The following is a 23,138-nucleotide window of genomic DNA, read 5'->3' as shown; positions in this document are numbered from 1 at the left end:
TTGTGGTGGAAGCTACGCGCTTGCCGGACCAATCAGCCGCCTCCCTTTCATCACCTGACTTCATTCTCTGCAGCCACATTTGCCACGCTCACGTGGAAAGTGTGGCTGGCCCAACGAGCACGTAGCTTCAACAGCACTGTCAGCTTCGGAATGAACGGGGTGGGGAAAGCAACTTTTGTCTGAATTTTGAGCGACGGGCTAATCTTCTAGGGGGAGAATGGATGCGTCCGGATTACACAAACGAGGGTGCGAGCAAGAGGAGACTCCCCCTTTTCGTCTTCTTTGACTGTTTGGTGGAATGCGCGATTTATGAGTTGAGGAGGAAAGCTAAACAGGAAAAAGTTGGAAAAGCGTTTCATGACCCCTTTAAAGGGCAACTCCGCTTCTTTTCCAGTAGTGCAAAACTATACAGTTCTCTTCGTTATCATCTACAAAACCCCCATGGCAAATATTACGACGGAATTCCGCCTAGAAGTTCATTAAAATCGCTGTCAAAGTTTGACAAGCACGAATCCGCTGGTTTTGGATGAGACGTGCGGGCCAGACAACACTGCCCGGCTGCATTTCCGCTTCCTCCAAATTCCTCTCCCGGCACGTCCGCGACGTCATCAAGCATGTACAGCTTCTTTTATTTTTTGTTTTTCGATTTTGTTTTCTTTCTCGGGGAGAGCACGGGTGGCGCCAGCGCCGTGAAAGACGTGAGTGACGCGCTCGGCCGGCCCGGCGCTCGACTATTGATACTACTGATAAGCCGATCGCCTTGTTTAACGCGGCTTGTGTTACATCGCATACTTTTGAACACCAAGTAAAAGGAGGAGAGGGAAGCTGCTTTTGTAAGAATTTTGAGTGACAGGTTAATCTTCTATAATCTTCTGGGAGGAGAATAGCGACGCCCGTGCTAATCCAGGAGGCACAAAGGAGGATCCTGATAAGAGGGGAGCTCCTTCCCCTTGTATATCACGTGGGTCTACATGCTTAGTGATGCCAAATATACAATGTTGTCCGGCTTTGCCACCGTTTCGGTTTCGGTTTGTGATCATGGCTAGAGTAAAATTACACGAAAAATATTAGATTTTTCGCGAAACAAAGGATTGGGGATTGTTTTTGAGTGCTTCAAAAAACGAAATCGGCCACTATCTCAAAATTTTTGAAATTAAGCGGAGTTGCCCTTTAAGAAGGTAGCGGCAAATGCCCCTCAAAGGGAATCAGATATCCCTCCGCCACCTTTGCATCCAATAGCGTCCCACCGTTTCCGTGACGTCGCGGACAACGCGCGAGGAGGGTCTTGCCTTTCTGTACATATTTGCTTTATCTTTCGACTTTGACTTAGCACTGTGGAAGCCACGAGAGGGAGATTAGAGTTCTCCCCCACCGACGGAAACAAATACGACTTTCGGGGATTAGCTTCCCTCCCGATGGATACAAAGGCTGCTTTCAGGGGCTCGGTTCCCTCTCCGATGAATACAAAGGTCGCTTTCGTAAAAAGTGGGATCGGAGACAAGTGGGAATCCATTGAAGCGGAACAAGGAGCGTTTCCAGTGAACTCTTCTTTCGACTGCGGAGAGATTTGAAAAGGGCGCATCACACTTGTGGGAGGAGCTTCTCCTACCTTCTTGACTTGTAACCGACTCTCCGATAGAGAGATAGATTATCTGAGCCAAGAGCTGTCCGGGGTGATTAGACGACCTCGGTGAGCGGCCCGACCCCAACGAGTCCACGCACCCAGCCGCCTCTCCCACCCTCCCTTCCTTCCTCTTACTTCCCCCTCTGCCTCTGCCCTTTCCCCCTTTCCCTAAGTCTGCGCAGGGGAACATACGTTCGCACCCCATGGAATAAACTTTGTTGAGAGTTGAAAGAATGTACTCGTCTGTGTTTCGTCCTCTCTCTGTTTTATACTTTCTGTTATCTAGCACGAAGTAAAATATGCCAAGTATTGTAGTTGGAACTAGAAACGTTGTGAACCCTGAATTTTGTTATTTGAATTTTATTATTCGTGCGGCACTAACATGCGCGCCAGGTAAAACCCGCACGCCTTATTTTTCTATCCAGGAATGAATGAAAAACTAGCCCCAATAGCTAAGGATACAGATGCAGTATGCAATGATTTGATGTTTACTAAAGATGAATAAAGATTCATTGAAGATTGAAAAAGAACGCGGCTACGTACATTCGGTGCAAAGCTTTCTTGACACGTTGGGGCGCGTCGTAGCTGACGTACATGGAGGCAGGGAGCGTGACGGCTTTCTTCTTGCCTAAGTAGAACTGTCCCCTGGGCGGTTCATCGGGGTAGAGCAGCTGGACGCTGTAGTGGTACAGGGACTGCTCCATGAAGACGACCTTCTTGCCGTCCAAAACGCCTTCGTAGGTGTCTCGCGAGAAGACGCGCTTGAAGGACCACTGGCTCTGCTCCTTCTGGATGCGCCTCCACACCTCGTTGTCTTCGGGGAAGGTTGAGGTCTGCGCACAAGCCGTTGCAAGGCTTCTTTCTGGTGTGCCGGAAAAACTCATGCGATTGCTTCGCCAGGCAGCGAAACATCACACGGCAAGAGATCTTGTTGCCCATATGGCACTCTAGTTAGCTGCCCAAGAGCTGCCCATTTTACACGAATGAATAACTGCCTTTGAAGCTGTTTGTGCCTTCTGTGGTTGTTGAGAGACATTGCGCGTGGTTGACCCTCTGAAGATATTACAATGATTCACGACCCTCTCTCAGAAAAAAAAGGTATATTCTTACACCCGTTGTTGTACCATAGAAGACAGCCCAAAACTTCAGTTCGACGGTCGACGCGCTGACGTCAAACCGACGGTACCGACTTTCACGAGGGCCTTGAAAGCCGAGTACACACATTAAAATAGCTAATGTACGTGTTACTGTATAAAACAAAAGTAATCGAGGCTTTATTGGTCCTACTGCAAAACCTCAGTGTTTTTCTGTCGTCGTTGAGATACATACTTTAGCTGTTTAATGAGGCATACCTCCACCGTTATCAAGCCCCTCCTAAAAGTTAGGGCCGTCTGTTCGACGCCAGTGCACTGTACGTTGAGCTAAAGCTTTGGGGTGCATTGTATGGGACAAAGGCGTAAAACGACACCCTTTTTTCCATAGTGCTTTCTGTTGTAATATGTGATTGCAGTAAGATATAGTGAACGCGGGGATGAAGGAATACAACGTCAACGGGTCTCGGTGGGTAGAATGAGTCTCATACATTTTACTGGCACGATAAGTGGTATAGCTGCCGTTTACACAACTTTGTCAATGGTAATGCTCTAGCTGACGGCCGAACCATGGTCCTTGAAGGAATCAAAATTTCAGTTCTCTTTACCACGAATCAAAGAGAAAACGATAAGGACCATGGGCTTTTTCGTGTGATGATATTGATCAATTCTATCACGTGTTTTTTTAAGGCTGCCATTCTCTCCATAACCATATTTGATTTTTTAATGCGAAAGCATTAACTGGTCTCTTGGAGGGAGCTGACGTCATCAGTTTGAAGCGCGAAAACGGCTCCTATACTCTGTTTCGTACTTAGCGTGCAACGCTGTCAAAGCTACTGGCGCTAGCGCGTGGTTTCATCTATGGTTTTGTTTGCGCGAGATCGCGTGCAAATGATCAACGATAAAGCCCCACGCTCGCGCCAGTTACTTTAGGGAGTTTTCGTAGATCGTTTTCGCCGTCCCGCAAGGCCCTCCGCAACTCGCTACGATAGCGGGAACTCCACAGTCAAGGCTATCGGCGCGCAGGCGCAGTAGCAACTTCTTCGTTGCGGAACGCTTAGCGGAGGGAGCAACGCGGTCTACGAAAACTCCCTTTTGAAAGCGTTGCACGCTAAGTATGAAACAGAGTATAGTTTCTGCGATTTCGTCTTCGGTTCCATTGGCTTGAGCGCGTCGACGGGGTTCCCACTGGCCGCTGCGCCATGGCCTCCGAGATCCCGTAGCGCGCGCGCGCTAGTATACGTAGCAGACGACAACGGGAGCGGACGAGCGGCTTGCATGCTTTCGCATTCACAACTGATAAGAAATGCTTAGGTGTACCTGAAGCTTTTTCTTTCTCTCTAGCCGCGTTTACATGAATGCGACTTAGTCGCATCGAATCCAGTTGTCGCATTCAATGCGGTCATGTAAACGGCATAATGCGCAAAGAAAGCGCATCGCATCAAGTCGCTTTAAAAACCTCTGGTCGTGACGACAGCGATTTTTGAACTTTTATATTTATAGTAAGTTCCCTTTCTTTTATAACAATTATCTCCTTTCCCTCTTTGAGAACGTTCAAACCTTCGGGGAAAGGGGGGGGGGGGGGGGCGGTTTTATCGTTCTGCCATTCTATGTTGTCACTAACTGACATATGTCCCGTCCTCGTCCTCGCTGTTTTATACTTTCAAGTTTTGTATGTGTGCTTTTACTATACAGTACTTAGGCCTAACCTTAGGCATAACCTTACGTGATCACGTGTCACGTACGATCATGTTATCGGTTATCTCGTTTGGTTAGGCCTAACGTTAATCGTAATCACGCATGCAAGGCTCCTTTATCATGTAATCATGCGTATTAAGGCAGAATGTAAGGTTAGGCCTAACTTTACGTTGGTCCTATTTCTTACGTGAATACCCCATGAAGACGTATTTACGTGATCACGTAATCTTACGCAATTACGCCGATATGAGGTTAAGCCTAACCGTACGATAGGTCTAATTACGTAAGCTTACGTGCTCACGCGGTCAATTAGGCCTAACCTTGCGTTGGGCATAATGGACCTTTTCCGAGAAGCGTTCTGCGCACGCGCGAGCGCCCGATGCCAAGCGGTGGAAGTCGGCACGAAAATCGAGGAAATTCGGAATGAGGCTGTAGATCGACGAGTAGAACACGTAATTGCAGCATATATATAATTGTGTTACACAAAAAAAGAAAGTGGACGGCAAGAAAAACACGACGTTTGGGTGGACGCTACGGATTTCCCTCTCTAAAGTCGCGTTGGGCACGCGACGCAGCTCAGAGAGCGAAGCAACTGGTAGCGTAGCTCTCAGTATCGATTGGTAGCGCAGGTAGGTCACTTCCTCGATTTTTAGTTCGTGCAGCCACCGCCTGGTGCCGTCGGTATTTGGAAAAGGTCCATTACGTAAGATTACTTGATTACGTCTTACGTAATCACGTAATCATGCGTTAATCACATAATCCAATTACCTTGAGGCGCCGCCCTTGTTACGTGGGGCCTAAGTACGTCAGAATCAGTCTTGGGTAAGTTACTTTTAGAAAGTAATTCGTCACAGTTACAGTTACTTTTAAAAAGTAACGATGTTACTTTTCAGTTACGTTTCTATAACACGAAAAATTTAGAAAAACTAGAAAACGCCGCCCACCAAGTTTTATTGCATAAAATTTAAAAAAATGTACGCTTTTTACTTCATATTGTAACTTAGCAGCAGTTGCTTCTCGAAATTAGTGTCTGAAAAGTTTCCCTCGTTTGATGGCGAACACGTCCCTGCCCTTGCTGAACAGGCCCCGCGCAACAAAAGCAACGAGCAAACCCCGCGCAAACAGCACTAAATTTTGCCTCGACTGTTAACACCAAGCCGGAGTAGTGGTGCAATTCAAAATACCATACATGCGCAGTGCGGATTAGTGGCGATAATCAAAATACGACACAATCGCAATGCCCTCTGTGTGCATTGTTATTTCACGGTCGACTCACCCAAATAAAAAAAGTTTGCGCAAAAAAAAAAAAGAACAACCGCTACATAGTTAGTGTTTCAAGATACTAAGGTGTAAGTGTTCAGTCACAAAGTACAAGCGCGTGAATAAATATAACTAGGTTTCTTTTTTTTTTTTTTTTTTTCATCACATTTACACGTGGCTATCTTCGGGTCATGAATCGCGAGAAAGAACGCATTCACAACTTTGTGCAAACGTCGGAACAGACAAGTTGGAAAGTGCAAGGAATAGCTAGATTGTGCTCGTTCAATCATATATTTTTCATCAAAAACTGCAAAGTAACGACAAAAGTAACGTCGTTACTTTCATAGTTACCTGAGAAAAAGTCATAGAACTACAGTTACAAGTTACATTTTCAAAAAGTAACTCGTTACAGTTAAAAGTTACCAAAAAAAAATGAAAGCCGTTTACAACTCCCTGTAACGCTGAATTTGAGCGCAGCTCTTGAGGAGGAGGAGGGAAGGGTACTGGGGGGATTAGTTGACCTCAGAAGGGGGGGGGGGGTCACGTGACCTCGGGGGGAGGGGTCACGTGACCTGGGGGGTCAGGTGACGATGACGTCATCAGTGATGATGACGATGACGATGCGGATGCCGATTACGTCATTGGCATCCGGATCGCCATCGTCATCATGACTGATGACGTCATCAGTGACGTCACTGAGGACGTCATCGTCATCATCACTGATGACGTCATCGTCACGTGACCCCGCAGGTCACGTGACCCCGCCCCCCAGGTTTTCGCGAAGGAACCCGAGGTCCTCCCGAAGGAGCCCGAGGTCCTCCGGAGGTCCTCCCGAAGGAACCCGAGGTCCTTCCGAGGTCCTCCCGAAGGAACCCGAGGTCCTGGGGGGTCACGTGATGATGACGTCATCAGTGATGATGACGATGACGATGCGGATGCCGATGAAGTCATTGGCATTCGCATCGCCATCGTCATCGTCACTGATGACGTCATCAGTGACGTCACTGGTGACGTCATCGGCATCCGCATCGGCATCGTCATCATCACTGATGACGTCATCGTCACGTGACCCCCCTAGGTCCTCCCGAAGGAAGGACCTAGGGGGGGTCACGTGACGGTTTTATCGTTCTGCCATTCTATGTTGTCACTAACTGACATATGTCCCGTCCTCGTCCTCGCTGTTTTATACTTTCAAGTTTTGTATGTGTGCTTTTACATATATACAGTACTTAGGCCTAACCTTAGGCATAACCTTACGTGATCACGTGTCACGTACGATCATGTTATCGGTTATCTCGTTTGGTTAGGCCTAACGTTAATCGTAATCAAGCAAGGCTCCTTTATCATGTAATCATGCGTATTAAGGCAGAATGTAAGGTTAGGCCTAACTTTACGTTGGTCCTAATTGTTACGTGAATACCCCATGAAGACGTATTTACGTGATCACGTAATCTTACGCAATTACGCCGATATAAGGTTAAGCCTAACCGTACGATAGGTCTAATTACGTAAGCTTACGTGCTTACGTGGTCAATTAGGCCTAACCTTGCGTTGGGCATAATGGACCTTTTCCGAGAAGCGTTCTGCGCACGCGCGAGCGCCCGATGCCAAGCGGTGGAAGTCGGCACGAAAAATCGAGGAAATTCGGAATGAGGCTGTAGATCGACGAGTAGAACACGTAATTGCAGCATATATATAATTGTGTTACACAAAAAAAGAAAGTGGACGGAAAGAAAAACACGACGTTTGGGTGGACGCTACGGATTTCCCTCTTTAAAGTCGCGTTGGGCACGCGACGCAGCTCAGAGAGCGAAGCAACTGGTAGCGTAGCTCTCAGTATCGATTGGTAGCGCAGGTAGGTCACTTCCTCGATTTGTAGTTCGTGCAGCCACCGCCTGGTGCCGTCGGTATTTGGAAAAGGCCCATTACGTAAGATTACTTGATTACGTCTTACGTAATCACGTAATCATGCGTTAATCACATAATCCAATTACCTTGAGGCGCCGCCCTTGTTACGTGGGGCCTAAGTACGTCAGAATCAGTCTTGGGTAAGTTACTTTTAAAAAGTAATTCGTTACAGTTACAGTTACTTTTAAAAAGTAACGATGTTACTTTTCAGTTACGTTTCTATAACACGAAAAATTTAGAAAAAACTAGAAAACGCCGCCCACCAAGTTTTATTGCATAAAATTAAAAAAAAGTACGCTTTTTACTTCATATTGTAACTTAGCAGCAGTTGCTTCTCGAAATTAGTGTCTGAAAAGTTTCCCTCGTTTGATGGCGAACACGTCCCTGCCCTTGCTGAACAGACCCCGCGCAACAAAAGCAACAAGCAAACCCCGCGCAAACAGCACTAAATTTTGCCTCGACTGTTAACACCAAGCCGGAGTAGTGGTGCAAATCAAAATACCATACATGCGCAGTGCGGATAAGTGGCGATAACCAAAATACGACACATTCGCAATGCCCTTTGTGTGCATTGTTATTTCACGGTCGACTCACCCGATTAAAAAGCGTTTGCGCAAAAAAAAAAAAGAAAAAAAAGAAAAGAACAGCCGCAACATAGTTAGTGTTTCAAGATACTAAGATGTAAGTGTTCAGTCACAAAGTACAAGCGCGTGAATAAATATAACTAGGTTTCTTTTTTTTTTTTTTTAATTCATCACATCTACACGTGGCCATTTTCGGGTCATATGATGAATCGCGAGAAAGAACGCATTTACAAGTTTGTGCAAGGCCTACTTAACACTCAAAACGTCGGAACAGACAATTTGGAAAGTGCAAGGAATAGCTAGATTGTGCTCGTTCAATCATATATTTTTCATCAAAAACTGGAAAGTAACGACAAAAGTAACGTCGTAACTTTCATAGTTACCTGAGAAAAAGTCATAGAACTACAGTTACAAGTTACATTTTCAAAAAGTAACTCGTTACAGTTACAAGTTACCAAAAAAGTAACGAAGTTACAGTAACTCGTATAGTAATGCGTTACTATCCAAGACTGGTCAGAATATGCGAATATGTGATCACGTGATTACGTAATCACGAGTTAATCATATAACCCTCTCACCTTGAGGCACCGCCGTTGTTACGTTGGGCCTAATTACGTAAGATCGTATAATTACGTAATCACCTAATCATGTGCTAATCACGTAAACCCTCTCGCCCCGAGACGGCGGCGCTTCGGGACGAGATCTGGTTAGCTTTTCGTTTGCGCTCCTCGCATACGTTCACGTTTTATCACTCACAACAACCTATACCGAAGGAAAACCAGTGAGAAAGGTGCACCGAAAAATGCCTCACATTCAAAATTCATAATTTTTGCCGCTTTTATGCACGCCCGGTGCTGGTAGGACGTTTTTTGAAAACACGAGTTGTTACTTTGTAATATCCTCGTTAGGGGCATCGTCGTACACGGGCAACTGGTGCTCCTCAGCAAAATTGCATGTTTGAATTTGTACGGTACACTTCCTGTTTCAGCATGAAAACGGCACAATCGTTGCAAGGCCAACAAATGGGACAATTTCAATTCGCATTCCTTACGTATTTTTACGGAACAGTTCCCGTAGCCGCACGAAAGCGGTACACTGGATGCAATGCCGATTAACGGGATGAGTTACATCCTCATTTTCCACGTAAATTAATGGCATTTCTCAACAGTGCGGATTCGGCAATTAGCAGAAAATGTTTGCGTGACGCGTATTTACTTTGACATATCCAAGTGAGTTGGTTGTGCTCCCTGCAAAGCGTTTCTGGTCTTTTTTTTTTAAAATGTGCATCGCGTTCGCTCGAACTAGCGTGTGGAACTCTAGCAACACATAAAAAAAAAAAATGTATTTTGAACATAATAGGTGAAAGAAGTTAAAAAATTTGAGCATATTTTCAATTGTTGATGACGCCATTGTGCTCTGAAGAAATAGAAAACCGAAACGACAAGAGCGTGCGACAAGATCATCCTAATTGCTGTAGTTAACATCCAGTTATGAAGATGTGAACGCCCCACTGATTTACGGGTGTTCCAAGCAAAATTTGAGTGAGAATCACGCGCTTGAAAGGATCAGATGCGGTCACGTGGAACTATTCAGCCAGTCCTGCCTCTAGATTTATGTGTCGTCATTATCCGACGCTCAAGACCAGTGTCGTCACTGAACGCTCGTGTTTTACACTGATAGGCGTGCCCTTTGAAGCAGCATTTGGTTTTCTTTGTGCCTTTGCACTACCCCTTTAAGCATAGGGACAGTTACCGCAAAGTTCAACTAAAAACACTTTTTTGTTTTGTCAAAACGCAGCCGCTGTGTCTGCTTCGTACATACGTATGCTTCGATCATGTCTGCAGACAACTTTTTTTATGACCAATGTGACTTCAAACCGTCCATACAGGGAAGAAACACGCCTTAGACAGTGCACTTTTTTTTTTGTATGATATATTAGCAGAGTGATCGCGACTTAAAGTGGTTTTCTGATTGTGATTGTAATACGTTAGCAGAAAATGTTTGCGTGAAGCGTATCCATTTATAGACATTCGAAAGAGCTGGTTGTGCTCAAACCGCCAAATCCGATCGGAATAGAACTATTTCCTAAATCCGCAGCCGTTGTGTCAACTTCACCGAACATCACGAGGTAGGTCAATCAACTCAATCTAAAGCCGCTTTCATACAGCTAATGCCCGTGTCCCACTAGAGCGACAGACAGAAACAAAAGGCAGCGACAAACCTCAAACCCATGCGGCATGCTCGCGATGGTACCTTTGGCAGGCGTTTAGTCGTTCGGTGCTCCTGAAATAAGCACGAGCGATTGCAAGCCTGCTAAAGATATCCTCACGTGAATGATGGTCATGTTTGAGCATAGCCTCCTTTATTCTACAAAGCCTCTCAAATCGCGAAAGACTCTGGTTTGAGGCTTGTCGCTGTCATTTGTTTCTGTCTGTCGCTCTAGTGGGACTCTGGCTTAATACCTCACACAAAAGGCAGTCTGGAGACGCTGTTGTATCACGGTCATATTGGTCGTACTAAAACTGGCTGTAAACATGTTCGAAGCGTACATACATGTACGAAAAAAACATGCTTGTGACGTGTCCGTATGATAACGTTGGCATCGCGGCTGCAGCAGCCTTTCTTTACGAGCAGTGTGATTGCCAATTAAGAGTCCTTTCGCCGCAGTCCACAGAGTGCTGTGTGCAGCATCTACTAGGACGTACATACGCTGAATATGACGTCGAAGGCCATGCCGTCGATGATGATGGGCAAGATGTCGGGCCTGTTCACGATGTCCTTTACGCTTTCGATGCGCGGCGCTTCCGTCTTGATGGTCATGCTGGCCTGCATATGACTCGTGAATGTGGTAGTCGTGAAGATGACGCCGAGCCACCAGACCGCGATGAGCATCCTCGTGTTGTCCGGACATCGCGACGGACCTGCGAGAAGGGCCCGCTTGCCATAATGTTGCCTAATGTTTTTTGTTTTTTTTTGTGGACACATTATGCATAGATTTAAATATGTCAAATCTCATGAGATCAATATAACCCAAGGCAATGTGACTTCAGGAGGTGCGCCTGGCTTGTCAGAAAGAAGAGATACGTCGTATACCTATCTGATGCTTGGGAGAAGAGCGTGTTGGTTTTGGTCATGGATGAAGAAAGAATAAAACAATTAAAACAGGGACAACACAACCACATCTTTCAACTAGCAACAGACAAGTAAACTTTCAAACAGCGAGCAGCCGACTATACCCAGTAGGAGTAGGGAAAGAAGGGGGAGAGAAGGAAAGGAAAGAAAAGAAACGCGAAGTGCAAGTCAGGGTGGTAGGGTTTTCTCGGATTTTAAAAATTCAACCTCAGTTTTCGTCAGCAGGAGGGAAGGGTTAGACACGTTGTTTTTTGCTGTGGTCATCGCGAATGATTCTATGATTTCCCTGCCGAATCTGCTGTCATGTCCCCCCAGGATTTTTGTGTCATCAAAAAGGGGATGACAACTTCAACCTCAGTTTTCGTCAGCAGAAGTTGTCATCCCCTTTTTGATGACACAAAAATCCTGGGGGGACATGACAGCAGATTCGGCAGGGAAATCATAGAATCATTCGCGATGACCACAGCAAAAAACAACGTGTCTAACCCTTCCCTCCTGCTGACGAAAACTGAGGTTGAATTTTTAAAATCCGAGATAACCCTACCACCCTGACTTGCACTTCGCGTTTCTTTTCTTTCCTTTCCTTCTCTCCCCCTTCTTTCCCTACTCCTACTGGGTATAGTCGGCTGCTCGCTGTTTGAAAGTTTACTTGTCTGTTGCTAGTTGAAAGATGTGGTTGTGTTGTCCCTGTTTTAATTGTTTTATTCTTTCTTCATCCATTACCTATCTGAGTTTTTACTTTGTCGCTCACCAGTAACCGTTGGACCTCGGATGCATCCCCGTTACATCGTCGCTAAACTGAATGTCAGACATTGGAGACGGCGAAGGAAGACCCAAGGACACGGAGAGAGAACAATGACTGAAGCGAAAAGATTTTTTTTTTTTTTAATTGCGTGGTAAATTTATTTTTGTCTTGTTTTCACTCCGTATAACCTTTCGAAAGCGCGCGCCCCCTGGCAGCTGCTACGCCAATTATCAGAGTTGGGCATTGCTTGGCGACGCGCTCTAGCATGCATTGGGCATGAGGGCTGCGTCAGTGTTGGGGAAGGACTCGGATCCAGTCACACGCTTTGTGACCAGGAAACGACAACTGCCAATGTTGCTTGATTTACTTTTAAACAGCGTCTATTCAAACGGGAGGCAAGGACTTCGAAAAGGGTGTGTTTTGTTTCCCTGACTTTCACAAAATCTGCTCTGTGAAGAAAAAACAAAAGTGTTTATAATTGATCTTAGGCGTCTCAGGTGGTAAAGAATATTTACATTATATTTTCATTATTTAAGGGGCACTCAATTGTTTTTCGTAGAAACGTGTTCTTGACGATCGACATATTGTATGTTGGGCTTTCAATTCAATGACCAGTTCTACGTGGCAAGACGTCCAGTAAACTCACAGTATGCGGTCACTATTCTCTCTTGGGGGAACGGAAAGAGGGGGGGGGGGGGGGGGGAGGGCATCCTTGATATAGTTATTGCGTGAAGATTCCGAACATTCCTCTAATTGTTATTATCAGGCGCGTTGTGCATTATAGAATTGGACAAAAAACGTCAAACCATTGGGAGTAGTAGACATAGTTTAGAAAGTATTGTCTAAAGGATGGATGGATGGATGGATAGATGAGGCAGAACAATTTGAATCGGTGGCAGCTTGCGCCACCTAGTCAGTGTTTTTTTTTAACATTTAGTTAACATAAAGTTATATATCTAGAGATTTATTTTTAAAACTACGGTTCGTACGACGGAGGCGCCCTTGTGCAACCGGGTGCATACTCCTTCCGCCTTACGGGTCGCCCGGAAGAGAAGAAAATTTTTCTCATCCTTCTCTTGGCCTATGCTCCCAGTCAGATAATATCTTGGTTATCTCCCCCTTCCCCATGTATACTTTCACCTTACTATTCCTAAATCCCAGTGCGTGTGTTTAATGAAAAAGACTATTATAACACGAATTTACAACGAAGAAAAGAAAAAATAGGGCTCTATTTACGGCGCAAAACGAATTTGTAGTTGGCGCCCGCGGAAGCCGCCGCTGGTCACTCGGTAGGCCTGTGCGTCGCCGCGCTGCGTCGCCGCCGCCGCACGCTGAGCGTTGTGCGATGCCGCTTCAACGCGTTTCTCCACGCCGCTGTCGCCGCCGCCGCACAAGTTCGTCTGCTTCGGAGCGCCGCCGCCGTCGTCTGACCGGCGCTGCGCACAGGTCTATCACGTCTGCTCGTGCTTTTTCAGGAGTTTCCTTTGGGCCCTAAAGTTATCTCTTAATCTTAGTTTTTTGTTACACTTCGAACAAAGATGAATAAGCGCAATCACTACGTGACAAATGGGACCAGTCACGTGGCAAATAGAGACCACTTTTCAGCGGCACCCGCGGGCGCCAACTACAAATTCGTATCGCGCCGTAAATATAGATCTAATTTTTTTCTTTTCTTTTCGACGTAAATTCGTTTTATGACTTTCTTTTCCTAAGCAGGATGTTAAAAAATGTTTTTTTTTTTGTTTTTGTTTTTGCATGTGTCCGGGGTCCGCAATACAGTCTAAATCAGGGTGTAAGATAGACAGGGGGGGGGGGGGGGGGGGGGGGGGGGAACGAGAGCCAAATGAGCGACCGGATTGTGTCCCCCTCGGGTTTCTCTTTTTCTGTGGCGCCATCTATGTGGAGCACCGCGAACTCTCACTCCGGGTGGGCGACCGGTGGCGACCGGCTAAACTGACGGAGGTGATTTCTCGTGGATTTTCAATAAAGGAATGTTGTGCTCAAGGTTTATTTTGCGCACACTCCCACAAAGTTTCATGCAAATTCGATTCCGACTTTTTTTTCCTCTCGCCGCAGCGCCATCTGTCGCAAATCGGGGGTACCCGCAAGCAGACGAGTACACAATCCGGTAACGGCGCTGCGGTAGGCTTCTCTGGGCCGTTTCCCCACCTGTCTATCTTACACCCTGGTCTAAATACTGACTCAAACGCGAGTCGCCCCGCGATAGGTGACTGAATGCCGCATGGCAATTAGTTTAAGGAGAAAACTTGGCATGCGGCATTCTAACCACGGATATCGCAGTGACTCGTTTTGGCAGACGGTCTTTTGTACGATGTATGAACAGTCTGACCCCGGCTTTACAGTAAAGTATAAAGTGCTCAGCCGTCTCCTCCTCCTCTCTACAAGTTACACACACCATATCTAATTAGTCCACAATGCTCCCGTGCTCGCCCCATGCAAGCAACAAGGAGCTCCCCCGAAAATTGTCGAAGATGGGCTCCTTAGCATTGTCCTTCTTAAACGATCTGTAAATTTCCCAGGCCGATTTAGTCTGCATGCCTGCTTTCCATATTTCCCTCTTAGTTTTAACCTTTATTAGGGAGTTTTAGTAGACTGTGTTTCCCCCTCCACTACGAAGAAACCGCCACTGCGCCTGCGCGCTGGTGGCCTTGCTGTAGAGTTCCGAGACCCGCCGTGGCGGAGGGGCTTAGCGGGGGGAGAAACACGGTCTACTAAAACTTGCTATTTTCTCATCCGCCTCCCTGCTATTGCCCTTATATTTATATCTAAGTTTTCTAGTCCGCTTTCTCTATTTTGTATCGGCGCTTCTCATGTGTAAATAGCTAAAAACTCTTTGTGTCCATCGTTCTGCATCTATTTCTCTTCGCCTATTCTCAAATTGAGTCTTACTGCTAGCTCCCCTGCCCTCAAATGAGGGGCATCCAATATCGTCATGTGCACCTTGGTTCGGTGTTTTACCGTGTGCTCCCAGAGCCAATCTACCTATACTCCACGTTGCTTTATTTCTAGCCTTGTTGGACGTCCAGTTTTATGCACAATACTGCATTTGCAGAAGTCAGGCTCGGAACCATGACTCCATTTAGAGCGCAGCTCCTAGGCGCCCGCTTCCGGCTTGAGCGGCGTCGGCGACGCCGTCGGCGTAACCGTGAGGTCACGTGCCTCCCCCCCCCCCAGGTCACGTGGCCCTCAAGGTCACGCCCCTTCCCCCCCGAGGGTACGTGACCCCCCCCCCCCCCCGGGCACGTGACCCCCCCCCCCCCCCCCCCCCCGAGAACACGTGACCCTCAGTACCCTTCCCCCCTCCTCCTCAAGAGCCGCGCTCTAATTCGGCGTTACAGGTAGTTGTAAACGGCTTTCATTTCTTAAACCTCCCTACCCACCTGGTACCTGTTATAGTCGCACAGTTCTCTATTTCTCTATCTGTTACCCTTACCAGTTACACATTTTGCATGTTCATTGAGGAATTCTGTACCCTCGTTAATTCATACTCCTGGATACTTGTATATATCGACTCGCTCGATTTCTAATCCTTATATCTTTATATCTGAAATTCTGTAATCAATGAATATCATGACCGCTGATTTGACACTAATGAATTACTATAAGCCTAATCTCTGTCCATTCATTAGGGACTGAAGCTCTATGTTGCTATTGGCCATTAGCACCATATCATCAGCATACATCAGATTTGATAATAACTTCACGATCTTTCACAGCAAAGCTGTATATGGCTATGGTTCCATGCATTTTTGGTATCCGTATGCAAGAACAGGTCAGAAATTACTTTTAAAAGCGCTCTATTGTATGGAAATTCATATACGCCCTGTCACCTCGATATGGATTTTGATAAGGAAAGACGTCGAAACATGTGATACTGGAGATACATTCGAGAACAATGGGCCTTCTCTCGCTCTAGTCCGGTCACGTAACTGCTTGACATATTTAAATACAGCTAGTAGCAATGGAACCCTTTAGTGTTGATCATAGTGATCACAAAGCAATTATCACTACAGTTTCAAAATTATGTATATATACTGTAAACAAACATTTGGTGAAGTGTTTTTGCGTGTCTCTTGGTGAATCATTTGTGGTGGGGCTCGAAAGCTTCGCTGGCCAACAAAATTCACAAAGTGGAATTGCTCACAATTTTTTATCTATGAAAAATCGAACCCACGATTGATTTTTTTCCAACTTCTCCTCTAATCTTTATAGATACAACACGAACAACAATGGCGACGAAGGGCATCCCTGTCTAGGACCCCGTTTTATCTTTATTGGTCGCCCAGGAGTGTAATTTCGTATATTTTAGGATGCTGATAGCCCGTAGAATAAGTTATCACCATTAATAGACGATGTCAGAATCCACTTGAGTGTCTCCTTAATAACCCGTGTTGAAGGTAACGCGTTACAGTAACGGCGTAACTGTTCTAGCGTTTCTTTTTTAAGTTGGTAACGTCCTTGTTTCCTTGTCAAAACAGTAACGTATGGGGGCCGTCTTTTCAAATAAATGTGAAAAAAAGAAAAAAAAAAAACACTCGGCTCTAAATTTGCCGTGAATTCGGGTATACCCGAAAAAATCTAAGCTTCGAGGCCACAACGACAAAATAAAAAGGAAAAAAAGACTTCTACAAATAAGCTTTATAAGAACGCAAAGTCAATGGCCCTGAGGAGAGGCCACTTCAGTTTCCTTTGAAATCTAGAACTACTGACAAAAGGGATTTGCCTTTTAGCACGTCGAGGTTCCTTGAGGACAACGGGTCGTGGTGCCCGGATATATTCTGTTTCTTACTTTTTATCTAAAAACAATGGAAAATAAGCTGAATTTGAAAGAATCGGGAATTTAACATAACTAAACTCCTGTAAATCCCGAATTTTCAGCGGAAAATAAGCTCCGAAAAACGCTCTCCGATTTTAACGAGAAATAAACTCTGAAAAACGGAATCCTATGAATAACGTACGTGTTGTCGGCGACTGGATACGAGTTAAGTTGAAGCTCCTCCCACCTTTTTCCCCTTGAGCAGAGCTAACGCTAGAGAGGAGGTACCCTCCTCTCCACCGTTCGCTCAGCTAACCTGAAAAGAGGTGGGGATAATAGGGAGTGTCTACATCCACGCGCGGGGATGTAGCCACGTCGGGAGGAGATAAGGCTCCATCCACGCAACACGTCACTTCCGGCGCACTACAATCAACTTCCGGTCTAGCCTCCCATTGTGCCCATTGTTTTTCCATTTGCTTGGCGGCCATTGCACCTTGCGTTCCTGCCGTGCGCGGACTACTGTCTACTGTGCCTGCCTGGTCTTCCGCAAGCGGTTTTGACTTTCTCTGAAGCGTTTTTATTTTCTTTCTGTTTTCTCGGACAAGGAGTTTGGCCGTTTGAGTATTAGCACGGTCGCGCTTCTGATCTGCCTCAAGTTTTGGTTGCCGGGGGTTCGACGGTGAAATACTTGTCCTAGTATTTCCCATCGAATAATCGGGAGGCTGTCGAAGTGCGGGCGTTTAGTGGCATTAGGATCGAGGCTTTGTTTTCCAAGGTGTCTGACGCCCTGCTCGATTTTGGTACAAACAAAACCAGCGTTTGTGCCAGCGCGTACGTTGACAAGTATTGTTGGCTGGCCGCTCAGATTTTGGGACGCAATCGACGATGCAGATCGCCTTTTCTTCCGTCCTTCCTAGGCGAGGGAACAGGTTCTCTTCGATGGAGTGTCAGCGTAGTCAGAGTGCCGATATCCAGGCGTTGAATGATCGACACAGAGACGTGAACTGGCTCCTGCAGGAGTTCTGCCGCAAGCAGGGCTTCGTGTTCATCGGTGATCTCGTGGACGAGTGGCATCTGCGCATCGGCTACTGTCTTATTTGTCATGGAATAAACTGTTTCTGGAAACTTTTACCCAGTTTTCTCGATTGAATGCTCTCAGTATGTTTGTTATTCATGGGACTAGTGCATGTTTTCCCTTTTCTCACAATCTTTGTGTGATTGCAAGCGTGCGCGCAAATCAAGAACGTACGAACCGGTGGGCACGTACTTGTCTCGTTCGATACACAATAGCTCACATTAAAAGGCTTCGAACCAAGCCAACCACAAACACCACGAAGCCTCTCCGCCTCGCCTCAGCAGCGATGCGCACATGGGCGAAGGCCCCGGAGGCCGCACCCGCACCGCCCGCACGCACGCACGGCACGCACGCCGCCCACACGTGTGTGTGACTCTGGTGACTCCTGGACAACATAAATATAAAGATATATATTGAACATGATTGTAAACCTGAGACTGGGGCAGAAAAGAGGACACACCAGAAGGTAGAAAAAGACGAGGCAACGTCTCAATTGGTACTATTTTCATGATGCATCATATTTGCTATTAGTCTTAGAAAACAGTAAACCATTAATGAATTGTCTAAACATTTGTAAGGTCACGTGACATATTAACCTTAAAACATCAATGAAATATAACCTCTTTATTTTTATACCCTATATTTACTTATAAGAAGGTATAATATGTACATAAAAGCAAATTATCTTTTTATATTATAAGTCACGTGACCTTTTGCGTGGATGGAGCCTTATCTCCTCCCGACTTGGCTACGTCCCCGCGCGTGGATGTAGCCTCGGCCAAAGAGGTGGAAGGAGCTTCCACTTTGCTCTTAACCTGTCACCGTCGATACGTTTCTTATTTCAAGTGAGCTATGTTACTTATTCTATCTTCTTCCGACTTAAAAGATATTACAATTTTGGTTTTCGTGATTCCAGGCGCCTAGTCATGAATTCTTGCACCCATCCTGTGTACATTCAAAATCCGAACCGTAACAAAGTTAAGGTAATTGTGTTAAGTTCCTTCATGTACATAATATTTCTCATAACATGACGCTTATGCTTACCTGTAACGTCAAAAGAATAACTCGAACTTTTTAATTCACGAATAAAAAAATGAAAGACGTTTACAACACCTCGTAAAGCCGAATTAGAGCGCAGCTCTTGAGGAGGAGGAGGGAAGGGTACTGAGGGGAAGGTATACCCTCCCCCTCTTCCTCCCCTCCTCATCCTACCGGCTACTCCTCCTCCCCTCCTCTTCCTCCTCCCTCCTTTTCCTCCCCGCGCGCTGTATCATGGGAACTGTCCCATAATGCACCCCGCGCGGGACCTTCATGACGTCGCACGTGACGTCACGAGCGACGTCACGATCGAGGGTCCCGCGCGGTGCATTATGGGACATTTCCCATGACGCACCGAGCGGTGACGGCGACGCCCACGTCGTTCAAGCCGGGAGCGGGCGCCTAAGAGCTGCGCTCTAAAAGTAAAGTAGCGTCCGTTACTTTTTATCGATAACAGTAATGGTAACCCGTCCCTTTTATTTACATGGCACGAGCAACATATTTTGTTCCTTTTTTTTTGGATACCGCCTACAACACTGCTAGTAACTAAATGAAGGCTGAACAGGAAGGCGTTACGCGCATTGTAATCACGAGGTAATCGCAGAAAACACTTACCCTTAGTCAGGAGCATCGCGAAGAGTAGGAAGACGTAATCGACGAACTTCCCAATCGCACCGACGCGCCTGAAGTTGTTTTGGAACATGACCATGATGACTGCGGTGGCCAGTAGCGCGATGCCAAGGGCCATCCAGACCTGAAAGAATCAGCAAAATACCAGCCTTAATTAGAATAGCACTAGTTGTCATTCTGTGTTTAAGCTTCTTTTTTTTTTTTTGCGCTGTTCAAGTTTATGAAATTAGATTCAACCAACTCGCCCAGCGATGTCCAACATTAAGATCATTACTGCCTAGAATATAAGGCATGCTCATGACGTCGTCCCCTGCTAGCGTCGTGCATGTGGGGCATTTGCGGTGGAATGCTGGGCGAGTTGTCTAAGTCTTTATTGTTCCCATACGTGCTTCACACGAGTTTCCGACCTGGTTTTGAAACCTAGCCCAGCGAGATATAATTGACATTCTTCTTTAAAACAACTTCCCTCAAAAAATAACCAAGAAAAAAAAATTGCCAACATTCTTTTTTTTTTTTAACGCCGGTGAGAAGAGTGCCGTAAAATAAAGACTCGGCGGGTTTGGTGCAACCAGGATGCCCCGTGCCGGCGCGAGGGTGAGACCTGTTCGTCGAAGGCGTAGATGTAGCCGAAGACGTCGGTGCTGTACATCTGTCGTCTGCCGGCCATGTGGACGGCGTCCGCGTAGTAGAAGGCCGGCAGGGGCTGCATGACGCTCACGCGGTCCGCGTTCATGGCCATAGGTCCGGCGGCCACGTTGCACGCCTGCAGAAAAAGTCAGCCGGGCCCCGGGGAATATACGTCCGCTTCCGTCGTGAGGACCACTCAAGTAGCGGCAAAAGGTGCCACGTCACGGAGTGCATCACCGGGGGACCCAGTCAGGAGCAAAAATTGCACTTTTGTCGCTGCTTCGTTGGCCCTATCGTCTCGTAGAGTCTGCTGCGCTCGGACCAAGCTGCCGTCAGGGGGGGGGGGGGGGGGGGGGGGGGGGGGTTGGCGGCAAAAAAAAATCTGTTTTTGTATTTTTTTTTTTTTGAGGGGGGGGGGGGGGGCGGAAAGTTTGTAAGGATACTATTCTCCCATTTTTTCGTGTGCAGCGGGGGTTCCACCCATGTCACTCTCTAAGGAGGAGGGAGGAAGGGGTCGACTTTGTTTGGGGGGCGGGGCGGCCGCCCCCGTCGTCCCCCCCCCCCCCCCCCTTTGGATCCGCCCCTGGCTGCCGTCTTACTGCTTTATACATAAACAGTCTGCAGAAAATGTCTAAGACGTCAGTTCTTCCTTGCACGACTGTCCTGTCACATAAATCATATAAAAACTGCGCCCGAAAAAAAAAAAAAAACGCTTCAAACGTGTTTGCAAACACTTTTGTCTTCATGTCGGCAGCGAACATTATTAGCAGTGTGGCTCGAGGAAATACGAAAACAAAAACGTACCGTGTTGTCGTTCCTTTCCCCATCCGCACTGCCCCAGCTTGCTGCCACCGTCAGCGCTCACCTCGTGCGCCTCCATCAAATTGCGTCTTTGCAAATTGCGCTCTACTTGTAATGTATAGAACAACGTTCGTGTGAACAGAAGAAACACAGACGTGACCTCTCTCCCAGTGTCGCCACGGTTTGGATTAAAAAAATTGCGTCTTAACCAGGGTGTCGAACCGGAACCGAACCGAAAACCGGAACCGAACCGGTATTTTTTCCGGAACTGAATCCGAACCGTTATATTGTTATCGCGATGAACCCGAGCCGGAACTGAACCGGGAAAAAAATAACGGTTACCGGCTCATGTCAAAACGGTTCGGCCACGCGCTGTTGACAATGAATGTGCTATCAATGCCATTTGTTTTTTAAGTGCCGTCAACTGACACACACCTCGCTTACATATTTTTCTTCTCCACTCAGTCTTAGGAATATAAACGCTGCATCCATGAATTTTGACATAGGAACCAGTATTGCGCTGGTCGCGACTTGCACGGAAGAAAGAAAATTGAAAGGCTGTGAAAAAAAAAAAAAAAAAAATCGCGTCTCGGGATTTCATTTTCCTACAATCTCGTAAATCCTAAATGCTGCTGTGTGCTCATTTCATAACACGTTTCTAGAACGCGCGAGTTCTTGAAGCTTGCTTCCATCGGAATGAGAAAAGAAAAGGCTGTGGAGTTTGGTAATAATGCATCCGGTTTCGTATAGGCACTTAGAAGCTAACATATTTGTGAGACAGCGAACTCTTCTATTTTAATATTTATCCTATTACGTCCTTCTGGCGTTGCGTTCGGTGAAGTGTTTTTCATATTCCGTATCTTGTTTAATGGAAACTTCTTTAAGAGTCTAATTTGAGTTACCGAAGGCTAGTTCAAATAAAGAAAGCTGTATTTTCTCCCCACTGTTCCTTCAATTGCTTACACGCCGAGGTGGCGGGATAGTTAGCGAGTTCTACTTGTAAGTGGGTTTGTAAGGAGGTCGCGGATTTTGCAGCTACTGCGTCGGACCCAATTAGATGAAGTCCGAATGCGTAAACGTCGGTGAGGTAACCTTTGAGTGCACATAAGGAAACCATTCCTGGTAGAAATCCCTGAGCCTTACACTACGATGTATCCCGTTTCGTATGTGCTGATTTCAGATGTTTTATTTGTAATTTATTTTGATGTTGCAATTTGTCATTTATAATTTCCGAACCGGTTCGCGAACCGGTTCAGCGCCCCGAACCGGTTCGCGGTTCGAATTAATCGAACAGGAACTGAACCGGAACAAAATAAATTTACCTGAACCTGAACCGTAACCGAACCCGTATTTTTTTCGGTTCGATACACTGGTCTTAACCAATTGCGTCTCATCGTAAGCATGAAGAGCGACAAGAAAAAGATAACACAAGTGCACGTTGCAATAAAAGAAATAAAGCTTAGCTTTCGCAATCGTAACGACTGTCCAAGGCTCGCGCCTAGATGTGCGTGTATACACCAACACAGTGTTCCCAAAGAAGCCCGCTTTGCCCACACCAATGTCTTAGAAACCGTTATTCGGGTTTAAAGACCGCTTCAATTGAGTAGGTGTTCGGACAACGGGAAGTGAGTTCGCAACCAAACAGGTTGTGATACGTCTTCGTATATAGATCACTACCTTGGTGAGTGCAGCACGACTGAGAACCCGGAGCATGTAACCAGAGATTGCAAAATTACTCTCAAAATGTCATTAAATTACATTGCTAATTACTTTCTTGAAAACTGCGAAAATGTAATTATATTACATTAGAAATTACTGCATACTTAAAGTAAATGATATTACATTACAATTACTTTACAAAAGTAATAAAATTACTTCGACATTGCTTTTCGATATCTTCGGGCAGTAATTAGTGCTCATTCTATTTATTACGGCATATGTACCAAAACTCAGATCTTCCTGTTTACGTCGCAACAGCCTCATGCGCCTCAAAGCGAACCACACTGAACAGTCGTTCCAGTGGCGCACACAAAAGAAGTGTTAAACATGATGAGTAGCTTCTTTTTTAGATGCAACTCTAAGACAGCCGACTCACCGGTGTCGCTGTTGCTGAGTCTTCCTGATTTTGATGAAGTTCGTATCAGTAAC

At 46.2% G+C, this 23,138-nt stretch overlaps 1 protein-coding gene across 1 annotated transcript in view; it reads right to left on the bottom strand.

Annotated features, from left to right (window-relative positions):
* LOC121046929 overlaps positions 1-23,138 on the bottom strand; it is a 32,892-nt gene that overhangs the window by 2,290 nt on the left and 7,464 nt on the right. The window contains exons 2-5 of the mRNA XM_040501676.2: positions 20,164-20,325; positions 19,548-19,686; positions 10,875-11,086; positions 2,168-2,457 (exon numbers count right to left, since the gene is read on the bottom strand). Coding sequence (XP_040357610.2) covers positions 2,168-2,457; positions 10,875-11,086; positions 19,548-19,686; positions 20,164-20,325 — 803 coding nt within the window. The remainder of the gene's footprint in view (positions 1-2,167; positions 2,458-10,874; positions 11,087-19,547; positions 19,687-20,163; positions 20,326-23,138) is intronic.

Source organism: Ixodes scapularis, unplaced genomic scaffold, assembly GCF_016920785.2.
Source record: "Ixodes scapularis isolate PalLabHiFi unplaced genomic scaffold, ASM1692078v2 PGA_scaffold8__174_contigs__length_109621045, whole genome shotgun sequence".
NCBI lineage: Eukaryota > Metazoa > Arthropoda > Arachnida > Ixodida > Ixodidae > Ixodes > Ixodes scapularis.
This window is presented reverse-complemented; position numbering and strand designations above follow the sequence as displayed.